The sequence below is a fragment of the Staurois parvus genome, unplaced genomic scaffold (assembly GCF_062004578.1).
Source record: "Staurois parvus isolate SC_StPar_1 unplaced genomic scaffold, SC_StPar_1.0 ptg000177l, whole genome shotgun sequence".
NCBI lineage: Eukaryota > Metazoa > Chordata > Amphibia > Anura > Ranidae > Staurois > Staurois parvus.
This window is the reverse complement of record NW_028317973.1, coordinates 7,971,015-7,986,934: the sequence shown is the minus strand read 5'-3', so window position 1 is coordinate 7,986,934 and position 15,920 is coordinate 7,971,015. Positions and strand designations below refer to the sequence as shown.

General features: G+C 41.4%; 1 protein-coding gene across 1 annotated transcript in view; it reads left to right on the top strand.

The window, feature by feature from the left end:
* The window catches only part of LOC149462316 (cadherin-related family member 2-like), a 140,158-nt gene that overhangs the window by 106,356 nt on the left and 17,882 nt on the right, over positions 1-15,920 (top strand). Inside the window, exons 25-29 of the mRNA XM_089677134.1 lie at positions 6,678-6,755; positions 8,172-8,232; positions 9,561-9,685; positions 12,035-12,148; positions 12,340-12,423. Of these exons, the coding sequence (XP_089533260.1) occupies positions 6,678-6,755; positions 8,172-8,232; positions 9,561-9,685; positions 12,035-12,148; positions 12,340-12,423 (462 nt within the window). The remainder of the gene's footprint in view (positions 1-6,677; positions 6,756-8,171; positions 8,233-9,560; positions 9,686-12,034; positions 12,149-12,339; positions 12,424-15,920) is intronic.

Sequence of the window (15,920 nt, the reverse complement as noted above, 5' to 3'; positions counted from 1 at the left end):
GCCTCCCATTGCTGCTGTCTCCATCGCCACACTCTGCCATGTGCCACTTTCAGGTCTCCTCACACTGCTGGTGGGTTCCATTTTGTCATAGGGTGCTGGCAGATTACGGGCCTCCCATTGCTGCTGCCAGGCCCGTAATCTGCCATGGGCCCCCGTACCGACTCCTCATGCTGCTGCCAGGTCCAGAGTGTGCCATGGGTCCCTGTACGGCCTCCCATTGCTGCTGTCTCCATCGCCACACTCTGCCATGTGCCACTTTCAGGTCTCCTCACACTGCTGGTGGGTTCCATTTTGTCATAGGGTGCTGGCAGATTACGGGCCTCCCATTGCTGCTGCCAGGCCCGTAATCTGCCATGGGCCCCCGTACCGCCTCCTCATGCTGCTGCCAGGTCCAGAGTGTCTCATGGGTCCCTGTACGGCCTCCCATTGCTGCTGTCTCCATCGCCACACTCTGCCATGTGCCACTTTCAGGTCTCCTCACACTGTTGGTGGGTTCCATTTTGTCATAGGGTGCTGGCAGATTACGGGCCTCCCATTGCTGCTGCCAGGCCCGTAATCTGCCATGGGCCCCCGTACCGCCTCCTCATGCTGCTGCCAGGTCCAGAGTGTCTCATGGGTCCCTGTACGGCCTCCCATTGTTGCTGTCTCCATCGCCACACTCTGCCATGTGCCACTTTCAGGTCTCCTCACACTGCTGGTGTGTTCCATTTTGTCATAGGGTGCTGGCAGATTACGGGCCTCCCATTGCTGCTGCCAGGCCCGTAATCTGCCATGGGCCCCCGTACCGACTCCTCATGCTGCTACCAGGCCCGTAATCTGTCATGGGCCCCTGTACCGCCTCCTCATGCTGCTGCCAGGTCCAGAGTGTGTCATGGGTCCCTGTACGGCCTCCCATTGCTGCTGTCTCCATCGCCACACTCTGCCATGTGCCACTTTCAGGTCTCCTCACACTGCTGGTGGGTTCCATTTTGTCATAGGGTGCTGGCAGATTACGGGCCTCCCATTGCTGCTGCCAGGCCCGTAATCTGCCATGGGCCCCCGTACCGACTCCTCATGCTGCTGCCAGGCCCATAATCTGTCATGGGCCCCTGTACCGCCTCCTCATGCTGCTGCCAGGTCCAGAGTGTCTCATGGGTCCCTGTACGGCCTCCCATTGCTGCTGTCTCCATCGCCACACTCTGCCATGTGCCACTTTCAGGTCTCCTCACACTGCTGGTGGGTTCCATTTTGTCATAGGGTGCTGGCAGATTACGGGCCTCCCATTGCTGCTGCCAGGCCCGTAATCTGCCATGGGCCCCCGTACCGACTCCTCATGCTGCTGCCAGGCCCGTAATCTGTCATGGGCTGTACCGCCTCCTCATGCTGCTGCCAGGTCCAGAGTGTGTCATGGGTCCCTGTACGGCCTCCCATTGCTGCTGTCTCCATCGCCACACTCTGCCATGTGCCACTTTCAGGTCTCCTCACACTGCTGGTGGGTTCCATTTTGTCATAGGGTGCTGTATGGCCTCCCATTGCTGCTGGCTCCACCGCCACACTGTGGCTCCACACTCTGGTTTTGGCCCCGTGACTGCCCAAATGAGTGAAGTGTGCGGTGATTCTAAGATCGACGGCACTCATCTGCATGTCATACTGACTGACAGTATTATTTCTCTTCCCCAGCAGACTCCAAGGGCATTTAAATTAAGGGTACAGTGTTCTGCACTAATATAAAGGCTCTCTGAAGCCTAGAAACACCCTTTTTATAAGTTAAATTCGCAGCTAATATATTCGCATCGAATCGAATTTATTCCTCGAATTTGCCGAATCAGCCGAATCGAATTTTTGAATACTTCGCTCATCTCTAAATATAATCAAACGAAAAACACTGAAATTTGAAAGATAGTGCCAAGTTCACACATCACTGAGCAAAGTCGCAAAATCGTTTTCAGTGTCTGATGACAAACTTCCCCACGAATCATTATCACTCAATTCTGCAAGTGGTTTTGATTTACTATCGCTGTTCTCTAGCTGGTCTAAAACTGCTTGTGACCTAAATGGACGCTTTTTGGACGCCATGGACTATTCTCAGTTTCCAGGCAGAAAGAGCAGTAAAAATGCAGGCAGGGCACAGGACAAAGCACTAGGGATAAAATGTATGTGAAATGGTTTGATACAGTAATGTTATACTATGTGATTTTAGTGAGTGTCACTTTTTGTCATTTTTTAATTTCCCACCGTTCCGTCCCCCGTACGTCCCGACGCTCGCAGGGGACGAAACCCAGAAGACAGATGCCGGCATCTGCCGGATTACATTGCCGGGGACACTGCAAGAGGGACATTGCGGGAGCGCAGGACAAGGTAAGTGATTGAGGGATCGTGGAGCAGCGCCGCATAGTATTCCCGAGTGTAGCTCTGGGTTACCGCTTGTGGTACTGAAACTTTACCCCAAGCTGCACTCGGAATACCACCAGGGAGGTTAAGGTCTGGGGAGTTTCCTGGCCATGGACCAAAAATGTTGATATTTTGTTCCCCAAGCCACTTAGTTATCACTAATGTGCTCCATCATGCTGGAAAAGGCATTTTTTTTCACCAAATATGTTCTTGGATGGTTGGGAGAAGTTGCTCTCGGAGAATGTTTTTGTACCATTCTTTATTCATGGCTGTGTTCTTAGGCAAAATTGTGAGTGAGCCTGCTCCCTTGGCTGAGAAACAACCCGACATATGAATGGTCTCAAAATGCTTTACTGTTGGCATGACACAGGACTGATGGTAGCGCTCACCTTTTCTTCTCCGGACAAGGTTTTTTCTGGATGCCCCAAACAATCGGAAATGGGAGTCATCACAGAAAATGACTTTCCCCCATCCTCAGCAGTCCAATCCCTGTACCTTTTGCAGAATATCAGTCTGTCTCTGATTTTTCCTGGAGAGAAGTGGCTTCTTTGCTGCCCTTCTTGACACCAGGCCATCCTCCAAAAGTCTTCACCTAACTGTGCGTGCAAATGCACTCACACCTGCCTGCTGCCATTCCTGAGCAAGCTCTGAACTGGTGATGCCCTGATCCTGCACCTGAATCAACTTTAGGAGACTTTCCTGGTGCTTGCTGGACTTTCTTAGGCACCCTGAAGCCTTCTTCACAACAATTGAACCTCTCTTTTTGAAGTTCTTGATGATTTCATAAATGGTTGATTTATGTGCAATCTTAGTAGCAGCAATATCCTTGTCTGTGAATCCCGTTTTGTGCAAAGCAATGATGACTGCACGTGTTTCCTTGCAGGTAACCATGGTTGACAGAGGAAGAACAATGATTTCAAGCATTGCCCTCCTTTTAAAGCTTCCAGGCTGTTATTCCAAAGCAGTCAGCATGACAGAGTGATCTCCAGCCTTGTCCTCCTCAACAATGACACCTGTGTTAATGAGAGAATCACTGACATGATGTCAGCTGGTCCTTTTGTGGCAGGTCTGAAATGCAGTGGAAATTTTATGGGGGATTAAGTTAATTTTCATTGCAAAGAGGGACTTTGCAATTAATTCCAATTCATCTGATCACTCTTCATAACATTCTGGAGTATATGCAAATTGCCATCAGAAAAATTGAGGCAGCAGACATGTTGGTACAAATCTAGGGAGCAGAAGTGCTCAATTAATAAATAATTATTAATTGAGAAGTGCTCAGTTAATAAATAACTAAAGTGACTCTGTCATTTAAAAAAAGAAGAGGAAGAAAGAGCTGCTAGCAAGATGCCTACACTTACCTGTAAGAGCTACTGTTCACCATGCTACAACTGAATGCCAGGCCATTGTGGATAGGCAATGCTCTGACACTTCTGGTAGTGATGGAACTTGCCCACCCACTCACTGAGTATAAATAATCTACTATACTCTTAGGGCTATGAGCATAGCGTTGCTGTTAAAGTTCTGTTTCCTTAGTCACCTCACCTCTCCTCCCTCCCCCTGTTGATAGGAAATTGGAGGAATGGTAGCACATTTATGAAGTCATCTCTGTGCTGTCCCCTCCCATAGGCATATTTCTAATGTCAGACTGACAGCTTTGACAACAGATGCAACAGGACTGACATGTGGGAGTTTCTGAAATTCAGCTCATTATTTTTGCTTATAATGAAGTTTTGTGTGTCCACATATGGTTGCTTGAGATTTCAATGTACATTGTCAACTGAAGTAAAAAATCCAGAAAGCAGCAGCACTTACTATAGAATATAATGTTATGTATGGTTATGTTTAAGATGCTGAAAATCTGTTTCGTTTTAGAGGTTCTATTTGTGCCTAGTATAGATTTATTTTATTTATACCATTGGTATTGCAAAAAATCAGCACATTGGTTATTTGTTGATTTTAATAATTTACTTTGGAAATCTTTTTCTTTTTAAAACATGCCAGAAATGTATACAGACTGTAGAAAGCAAATATGTTCCCTATTAATAATGTAAATACAGCTCTGACATCACAACAGTAGAATATCTTGTAACATTTAGTGAACCATAGTGTATGCATTGCTCAGAGAAGTATAAAATTGAGGTAGGTAACAAATTTAGGGATTTGGAGACAAATCTATCAAGGGTATTAATGTGTGTCTGATGGTTCCTGAGTCTTAAAATGTCATTAGTATATGGAATGGGTGTAACGACTCAGTTATGTTGGCTCTGTCTCTGCATTCTGGAAATTTGGGGGAAAAAAAATTCAGTGTGGAGTACTTTTACAAATTGAAAGTCATTTTGTTACACTGGGAAGGTTAATTGCAGTGTATATAAAAGTATTATGCTTGAAATAAAAGTACAGCATATGTAGTAAATAAAGTAAACTTGCTTTTTAAAATTTCGTTGCAATGCATTGAGAAGTACAGTGTTACTTAATTTCCATGATTTCCTTGTCTTCAGCTGAAACAACTTATAGTAAAGTTTCAGAAATCTTTCAATAAGGTCTCCATATTATATAATTTGAATATCATGTCATATCATTTTAAAAGAACATATTCCACACTTTTTCTTTTTTTAAATCTTCCCGGAAAAATAAAAAAAAATGGCTTTAGAAAAAAACTTTTTTCCCCAATGTTTCCGTTTTTTCCCCAGGCCTTCCCTTCTCTAGTTGCACAGAAATTTTGTGTGAGTGTTTCTTTGCTAAGTGATGCTTCTATCCATTCTATTCTAAAAGTAAATTGTCTAGGAAATGTAATGGAGAAGCAGGGGCTGACTGACCATTTGGGAACTCGGGCACTGCCCGAGGGCCCGGGGTCAGTAGGGGGCCCCTTGAGATGCCCCTGGTACCTTTTTCATAGGCCTTTTTTAGTTTGGGCAAGGACACAGGGGCCCCATGATCCCCTATTGCCCGGGGGCCCCATGAGTTGTCAGTCCGCCCCTGTGGAGAAATAATATAGAAGAAAAAATATAAAAGTTTGCAGTATATTTTTTGCCCACTTGTAGGCAGGTGTGGGGCTGCAGTATATCTGTTGACCTGAAGATGGAAATGTGCCATTTCTCCAGACTGGCTGGAGACCATTGTGGGGTACATCAGAGACAAGCAGGTTAGGAGCAGTGACAGGGAGAGGCACGCCAAGGAAGAAAAAAGTGATTTTCTCTCAGTCTCTTCTGCCAGCTTCCTGGAACTGTCTCCTATCACAGGATACGGCAGTATAGTAATCTTATACCTTCTCCATGCATAGGGCTCCCCATTTTGTGGTTTGTAAACTCATGTTATATCACTATTGAAAGAATGTCTTTTTTTATAATCATGACCTTTTCTACCCAAAAAAGTGTATGACCTGCTTTAAACTGTCTTATTTCTATGACCATTCAGTTTCTACAATATAAAAAATGTTCAAGTATCCATGTATGTTGACTCCTTCAAGTTCTTGGGTGCACTGGTTAGGTCCTGCCCACACACTACTCATATCAATATTAATCTTTTGTTTCCCATAGCAATACTTTAGAAATATTTTTAAATAAGTCAATAACACTACACTTAGTTTTTGGATGCCTGAACAGCTTGAGGAAAGCCATTATTAGTAGAAGGTAGTTTAGCAAAAAATAATTTTTTGCTAGTTCCAGGAGGTATGAATATGTGTGTATGTACTGTATTACCTTTGATAATCTTTTCTTAAAGATTAGTTGCTTTGAACATGGAATCTGAATTGGCTTTTTCTAACAGTGGTCTTGATAAACTCTTTTTCTGATGCAGTCCTTTGTAATCTACCCATTTATTTATTTTAGGTACTTATATAGCGCCATCAATTTACGCAGCGCTTTACATATATATATTGTGCATTCATATCAGTCCCTAACCATCAAGGGGCGTACAATCTAAGGTCCCTAACTCACATTCATACATACACATACTAGGGCCAATTTAGACAGGATCCAATTAACCTACCAGCAAGTCTTTGGAGTGTGGGAGAAAACCGGAGTACCCAGAGGAAACCCGTGCAGGCACAGGGAGAACATGCAAACTCCAGGCGGGAGGTGCCATAGCTGGGATTTGAACTAACGACCCTAGTATTGCCATGCGGAAGTGCTAACCATTTAGCCACTGTGCTGCCCACTTTTGCTATTGATAGGACTTGAAGTCCCTATAACCTTCACATTTACTTCCAATCTACAGTAATGTTCCACCAATCATTAGACTGGTACACTTTAAGACAATTGTAAGTTCAGAGTGTTCTCTTACCAGTTATTGATTCTCTCCATTAGAGCCAATGAACGAAGCATCCTCTCAGTATACTGTGTGTTTGCCAATGGTACTGCCATAACACCAGATGAACTCAGCAGGTCAGTATTGAAGTGCATAATAAAAAACATCCAACATAAATAATTTACAAAATGCTTTTAAATAATATTATTAAACCTGGGTCCTTGTGTTTAGTGTTTGTGTTACATTTTAGGATATTAACTATTACAATATATGTCAGTCTTACAAAAAAACAAACAGAAAAAAAACTGTGGTTTTATTATGTCATAATTGGTGTCATTTTAATTGGCCAATAAAGTAGCACCTTTTCATATACCATACACATGAGCTTACCATCATCCAATACTAGTAGCTTTGATCAGTTAAGAGGCTATAACAGATTACAAGAGATAATTCCAGGACCCCAAAGACAAATAAAAATTATGCTGGCAGATTTGGAATTATTTTCAACAAATTCCCAGCATAGGAGCAGTGATAACCCCAGCATTATTCACAGTATGTGTGCCAAGGTTAAGGTGGCAAGGATTTTATCATGTTGTTCTGTTTACAAATATGTGCATCAGCTCTCATATCCACTTTGAATGACTTTCCCTTTATAGATACATACCTGTTTTGTATGACACTGTGGAGATTTTGTTGCATGTCTGATACCCATCAAAGAGACAGGAAGTAAGAAGAAATCTTCCGAATAGGGATGGACAGCAATAAAAAGTTGACAATGTTTTTAACATTTTCCATCATTATCCAAGCCTAAAAAGAAAGGTTTAGCAACCCTTCCACTACACTTAAAGTACTCCTGAAATATAATGGGCTGAATGCTTGTTTGATGGGCTGCAAAGTAAATCTTCACTTACTTTAAGAACTCCCATCACCACTACTATCCACCACTTCAAGAGGTCTGGGGGAAAGGGGTAGGACAATGGGGTTGCTTTACTAAAGGTAAATAGGTTGTGCACTTCAAGTACACCTGCAAGTGCAGTTGCTTTAAATCCAAGGGGAAACTCTGAAATTAAGCTCTGCTGATTTCTTTCATCCAATCATGTGCAAGCAAAAATGCTATTTTTGTTTATTTTCCTTTCATGTTTCCCTCAGATCTCGAACTGCACTTGCAGTGCACAGCTATTTGCCTTTAGTAAAGCAAGCCCAATGTGTTGACTGCTACAGTACAATTTTGGGTGTGTTGGATAGCGTGCCTCTTGCTTCTGTGGTTCCCCTAGCTGACCCGTACATCACTACTGTGTCCTAAGGGTAAAGTGAGGGTAGGTGGTTGGAACAACACACTGTCTGACATACCCAAAATGTTAGATAGTGGGGTGCCTATGTGCTTTTCAAGGGAGCGAATATGTTCCATGCCACCTTCTTGACAGGTAATTATTAGGCTTATTCTTTTAAGGGGTGGCTGCCATTGAGTTCTTTTAGGATAGCAAAAAGGTTTGTGTTTCTAGTGCAATAATATGCATTATGTATATCACACTTAGAATTACCTTTTTTTTCAGAATTATACAAGGTGATGAAGATGCTCTGCGTACTCTACTGGCATATGGCCTCACGCTCATTGTAAGTAGTTTACATTATAAAAACTCATTCAGTTATTAGTTTTTAATTCTCAGTGCAATATTGAGCACATTCAGTAAGTTCTTGCCTATATATTATAATACATAGCTCAGTATTCAGTCATATCTCTACTTATTATTAGCAAAATAAAGATCTGGTCTTAGGAGGCACCATCTAGAGAAGCCGATAAAGGCTAGGGTTCCTCCAGAGGTTGATAGGGGTTTCTTGAGTAATGGCTGATTAACCTCCCGCTTGATGGTGCCTGCATAATTCTAGGTCAACCAATGATCTTTTTAGCTGTCTGTAAGGATGGCATTTTGACCACCATTTTGAGGGGGGATTCTCCTCACTTACTACACTTGTAAGGGGGGCATTCTTCCCACTGACCCCCAGTATAAGGGAACATTCTTTCCACTGACCCCTCCATGAATAAATTATAGCAAAAGTTCCCTTAGGCCTGAAATTTATTTTAGAGGTTCCCCTAGGGTAAAAAAGGTTGAGAACGGCTGATCTATAGGCAACTTTACACAATCTTTGTACCTCATATCTTGGCCATTCAGCTACAACCTGCTCCAATACACAGAGGAGAAACCTTGTACTCATGTGGGTCAAGCGCAAGTCAGCAAAAACTATGCTTGACCTGCTTTGTGCTGACTTTCTCTGGATGCACATGTATGAGGGTGCGGTACTGTGTGTAAATTGCGAGCTGTCCTGCACTTGCACCAAAAATTTGCTGCTGTTAACAGACATGTGGGGGTGCCAATAATTATTAATGGCACCCCCACACATTGGAACCGAAGTGCGTTTTCCTGTGCTGGGGAAAAGCATAACTCTATGCGGTTTCCCTGCAACTGCAGTTTTAAAAAAAAAGTTCAGGAACCTTTTCCCTGTGTTTCCCATATGTACAGCTGCCCATTCATTTGAATAGGCTGCTGTGCCTGCACAAACGTGCCACAGGGAAGCTGCAAAAGTGTGAACCTAGCCTTAAAACGTTTTCTTATTTGAATGTTCAAAAAAGTTTTTAATAAATTTGAAGTCTTCTGTGTAATGCATACATAGCCAGTGAGTAATTTCTTATGTGAAGTGACTCTTATAACTAGATGTATATTATCACTTCTGAGAGTTTTTAATGGGAAACTTGAGCAATGAGTCATGCAACACAAACCATACCAACAGTATTCCTATATTGAATGACAATAGCATTCTGTAATTATGTTATACTTTCTATTCGTAAATAGAAGCACTGTTATTCAAATATGAAAATATATTTAATTGGACATGTATATAATTTTCATATTATATATCACTTATATGTAATTTTCTTCAAACAGGGAACAGCCGAGACTCCCCTGAAAACGGAAAATAATATACTTATTGGACTCATTGCAGGCCTTTGTGGTGTTGTGGTCCTTCTTACCATCATTATGATCATCTCTTTGGTCTGTATGAGGAAAAGGTACTTGGGCTTTGCAAACAAAATCTTGTAGATTATGAATAAGCATTTGAAGAGAGAACCAGTCATTATTGGATCAGTGTGAGAATGTTAGTCATCAGTCATAAAGTCAAACTCTTGCTTGGGCAAAATAGTCTAAGGCAGGGGCGGACTGACAACTCATGGGGCCCCCGGGCAATAGGGGATCATGGGGCCCCTGTGTCCTTGCCTAAACTCAAAAAAGCCTATGAAAAAGGTACCAGGGGCATCTCATGGGGCCCCCTACTGACCCTGGGCCCTCTGGCAGTGCCCGAGTTTCAAATGGTCAGTCAGCCCCTGGTCTAAGGTCGGGTTCACATCTCGCCATGTCTACTTTTGCTTGTTTTTTTAACAAGCAGTGTAGTGCATTTTCATTATTCTATTGGGAATTACAGTGCATGAAAAGGCACAGAAAAAAAACAGGCTTGCCTCATTTTTCAAACTGCACTGCATCCCATAGGTCTAAACAACTTTACTGACTAACATTGCTTCTTATGGCACATGCATTGTTTTGCTTTACAGTGCATGCATTAAAACATGAATGGGGTCTAAATTCCATTACAGCCTCTTTCAGTAATAAAAAAATTGGCTCTGGCTATTCTCACCATATCTTCAGCACTGTTCCATGCAGACACACCCATTCACGGTATAAACAACTGTGATCAATCAACGCAATCACACTCCCCACCTAAATCCAAAATACTATTAAATACCTCTTTGTTGCTTGCTGAACACAGAAATAGTGGATTCTATCTCACTATCTAAATATATTTACAAATTACTAGTGTAGCGCAACTCTCTAAATTAATAATTGTTAGAAAACAAACACTCCTGTGAAAAACATATACAAGTGATAAACTAAAAGTCCATAAACAATCCCCTCTGTGCCGTGTATCTCTTCCGTGAATATCTTCTTCTTTAGTAATATTCAGTGATCCTCCACCACACCAGGTGAAAAACCTGCTCACCTCAAGAAAATAAAATATGCGCTTATCTGGGTGTACTCAACTCCTCAGTCGCAGTGATATATCTTCTTATCTCCTCTCACTTTCCGCTCACTCTGACATCAGGCCAAAATTGATCTAATGCAACAGACCGAAACATAATGCTCTCTGTATAACACTTTATTGTATCCCCCACTAAAATAACACAGATATAAAAGCATAAAAAGCATGAACTGTGTATCCACATCCAGCTCAACGCTCTGCTAGAAAGATAGTGGCGGCGTTGTAACACAGTACCAGCTCCTCCTTCTTTGACACGTTGAGCCCCCACTCAGGACTTCCTTAGTAGGTCCTTCCTCAGTAGTAGCCAAAAAAGCTTCAAAAGCTGCACAACTCTTACCTGGAGAACCTATGCAAGGAGTAGAGGCCATACCCAGTACCAACAAATTCAGCTCTGATGGGTAAGAGAATACAGCAGTCAAAAAGGATTAGTTCTCTCTGTAATTCATTCACTTAAAATGATAAACTGCTAGTAATGTATTTTTGTCACTGACTAATATTTGCTATTCTATGTGACATAATGTATAGACAGCGTGTATTTTTTGTTTATATATTTTTCATGAGCTGGATGTGGATACACACTTTATGCTTTTATATCTGTGTTATTTTAGTGGGGGATACAATAAAGTGTTATACAGAGAGCACTATGTTTCGGTCTTTCTGTTGCATGACATCAGTTTTGGCCTGATGTCAGAGTGAGTGGAAAGCGAGAGGAGATAAGAAGATATGTCACTGCGACTGAGGAGTTGAGTACACCCAGATGAGTGCATATTTTCTTTTCTTGAGGTGAGCAGGTTTTTCACCTGGTGTGGTGGAGGATCACTGAATATTACTAAAGAAGAAGATTTTCACAGAAGAGATACACGGCACAGAGGGGGTTGTTTATGGACTTTTTAGTTTATCACATGTATATGTTTTTCACAGGAGTATTTATGTTTTCTAACAATTATTAACTGACAGAGTTGCTCTGCATTAGTAATTTGTGAACACCCATTCATGAGTCCATTGCTTCTCCTCTTCGAGGCTGAATAATACCAAGCATCATTCAGGCCACTTCCTGTGAACCAGAGTGTCATGACTCCACCTCGACCTGAACATACAGAATAATGCTGCAGAGAGCAGTTCCATATCATTATGTGGTGCTTTCTCCAGCAATTAAGATCCCCCCATGGGGAGGAAAAAGAAGACAAAGACCCAGTGTTGTTTTTCCGAAACTCCATTCTGTCAAAACAGTTACAATCAGAGGGGCATATTACTTCCAGATCTATGTATGTTCTGGAAACAAATACATTTTGGTTTAATACATAACCCTTGTGTTTTGTTTTTAAAGTCATAAGAGGAAATTACGAGCTGTCAAAGCTTCAAAAGCTGCACAGTCCTTACCTGGAGAACCTGTGCAAGGAGTAGAGGCCATACCCGGTACCAACAAATTCAACTCTGATGGGTAAGAGAATACAGCAGTCAAAAAGGATTAGTACTCTCTAATTCATTCACTTAAAATGATAAACTGCTAGTAATGTATTTTTGTCACTGACTAATATTTGCTATTCTGTGGGACATACTGTATAGAAAGACTGTATTATTTTTTTTTAATATTTTTCATGATCACTATGTATATTATATTTTTATCTCCAGTGCCAACCCCATGCTGAATGTTGATATGGGCACCTTTTTAGACCTGGGCTTTGAAGAATCCAGTTCTGTTAGTGATTCCATCAGGTGAGTTTTACATTTTGTATAGAGTTTCTAGCCTTGCCTTAACTGTAGCTACTATCTGAGATAGCAACCCAAAATCACATTTATAATTCAGCTGTGAGCTGGACTCTGAAGGTTTGATTTGTAGCTAGTGGGCGTGTCAAGGTTGTCTCAGAAAAGAAAAAAAAAATTGCCATATCAAATGAAGATCTTTGAAGAGAAAACCAAAATTCCATTTGTATCTTTACTGAAGAAAAGTCCCTTCAACTGCCTGTCAGGTCACTCACAGAGAGAGAAAAACGAAACACATTTAAGTGGAATTGAGAATGCTTTGAATGTCTGACAATGTTTTTAGTAATTTATTGCAATCGTTGTCTTTCTATTCCTGTGACAACCACACTCACAATTCTTGCACAGACATCCAAGTACAGGAGATGAAAAAAAAATCACTTAGTGGCACCATAGACAGAAATAGCCACTTAGAGTTCAGAAGGTTTTACCCCCTTCATGATAAGGCCATTTGTTGCTGTTTGGCACTGCGTTAATTTAACTGGTAATTGTGCGGTCATGCAACACTGTACCCAAATGACATTTACAGTGCCTTAAAAAAGTATTAATACCCCTTAAAATTTTCCATATTTTGTAATGTTACAACCAAAAAATGTAAATGTATTTTATGTGAGACCAACACAAAGTGGCACATAATTATGAAGTGGAAGGAAAATAATAAATGGTTTTCAAAAAGTTTTACAAATAAATATATGATAAGTGTGGAAGAGGAGCGTTTACAGGCTGAAAAAAAGCTCTACAGGAGTGTTCAGGAGAGGAGCTGAAGAGCAGAAAAAATGCATCCAAATGTGCCTAAACGCTAGATTCATCTGGCAAATGAGCGTTAATGGTTTCCATTGGTCAGAATATTAATGTTAAAATATTTATTTGAAATTAATATTTTTTCCTGCCAGGAGTACTAGCATTCAGGGGGGCTTAAACAGATGCCCCATGTGCATGAGACCTTATTGTTATTATTATTTTATTATCTATGTTATGCATCATCATACCAATTGATACCGTATGATTATTAAAATATAAACAGGAGCATTTTCATGCATCATGATAAAAAGGTGGTGTATGAAGCTTTCATTGCAATAAAAATTTATCTTATTAGGCATCACTGAAAAGTACTGCACAAGGTCAAAAAGAGAACTAAAATGGAATCTGACAGTTACTTAACCAGAAGAAACAGAATAAGGAAAAGGGATTATCAAACAGTAACTGTAACAATATAGGGCAAGAACCCAAGGAAAAAGTGGTTAAAGTGGTTGTAAAATCAGTTTTTTAATTTTACCTACAAGTAAGCTTATAATAAAGTAAGTAAAATTAATATCTCCTAAACTTGCACCATTTAAGAGATATTCTGTCTTCATTTAATCCGGCGCATGTGCTCTGAAGGAACGGCATACCCGTGCCATTCCTTCAGAGCTGTGTGCCAGGGCTCAGGACTCCCACGTGCATGCACGGGAGTGACGTTATCGCAGCCCGACCTGTCAGAAGGCCGGAGCTCGTGAACCTGGAAGGAAGACAGGGAAAGATGGAAACCTCTACAGCGGTGACAGTGCACCGCTGGAGGGCTTCCTTTTAAGGTAAGTTTTACATAATGTGCTAGCATGCAATGCATACTAGCACATTATAACATTACCTTGCACGGGTTAGTAAGAAAACAGAAAGAAAAAGAGGAAAGTTGTGTGGTAGAACCAGGTGTTAAAGCGGAGCTCCACCCAAAAGGGGAAGCTCTTCTTTAAGGCTTTGTCCCCCGGGATTGACACCTTTGGGGAGCGGGTACCCAAATTTGACAGGTACCCGCTCCCATGTCCAGTGCGATCACCTAAGGCAGGAGTAGGCAACCTGCGACTCTGTAGCTGTTGTGGAACTACATTTCCCATGAGGCATTGCAACATTACAAAACTTACAGTTACAGCTATGACTTGCAGAGACATGATGGAACTTGTAGTCCTGCAACAGCTGGAGAGCCACAGGTTGCCTACCCCTGACCTAAGGTGATTGGAAGCGCAAGTTGTCCTCCCCCTCCCTTCCCGTAGTCTTCTGGGACACGTGACAGGTCCCAGAAGACTACGGGACCATTCAAAAAGCACAGCACTAATCGCGCATGCGCGGTGGGCACCCGGCTGTGAAGATGCCGGCTCTAGGGAGAGAAGACAGCTGGTGAAACCAGCCATGATGAGGACACCGCTGGACCGAGGGACAAGTAAGTGTCTGTACTTTAAAAGTCAGCAGCTACAGTTTTTATTCAACTGGTATTCCGCTTTAATTTCTTTTTTACAATGTTGCCATGTGAAGAGCAGAGGAATAATACTGGGTAATTATGCCAAGTTTAAATTTCAAAATTTATTTTGTGATAACAGAGTCTTTTCTATTCATGCTCCATAGCACTTTGCTCCATAGCACTAATGTGTGCAAGTGTGGTCCTTAATCCCTCTCTGCTTGAGATAGCAGCAGTCTGCCAGTATGAAGCGATTAAAGAGCCACTGTAAGGACATAATTTGGAACTGGGAAAGATTCATCAGACCATTAAATACTAGCATTAGAACTTTCATTTTTAGTGCTGGTCAGACAATGAAAGAAGCTGTCAGGATCCTATGGGCTAGTTTTCATGAAAAAGTTATATTTAAAAGTTTTTTGTTGTTTTCATAGCACCATATTGATGCCTATAGAGATCTGTTAAACATAACTGGCATTATTAAAGCAGAAGTAAAGATAAAACTTCTTTTTCATGTTGAACAGAGTAAAGGAGGGTTATAATCACTGTCAGTTTTTTGCCCTGTGTGTCCCATTAGGAAGGTTTCCTTTCACTTCCTGTCCAACAGCCAAAATAGGAAGTAAGTGAAAATCCCACTAATGTAAGGGGGTTCCTGGTTGTGCCAGAAATACTATCCACATTGGAAGATTTCTTCTGTATTACTGTTCTGGGAACAACCCAAAATTTGGGATTTTCTTTCACTTTCAGTGTTGTGCTAAACATGACAAATAGACAGGGTGAATCTCCCTAACAGGGGTACAGACAACAATAATAACCAGACAGGTATTCTAATTCATCTCTCCTCTATCCAAAACTAAAGAAAACAGTGTTGCCTTTAGTTGTCCTTTAATGTATCTTGCACTCCCTTATTTTGCTTAAGTGAAAGCATATTACAAGGTATGTTGAACTTAAAAACTACGCATCTTTGGTGGGATTCAAACATCCATGTCACATAAAATTGACACTATTCACACTATTTGTTAAAATAGATATAGGTTAAAATAGGCAGACATAAAAGTATGCATATGCTTTTAAGTTGACTTTATATTTTATGTATCATTTACGTCAAAGTGGAGGTATCTGTTCCAGGTCCGTACTGGCTATCTTGAGGTAGAAATAAGGGCACGCTTTAAAATATAATGGCAAACGAAATCTTCTACATTTTTATTGCATACCATATTTTAAACTCAGTGACATCATGACTGGG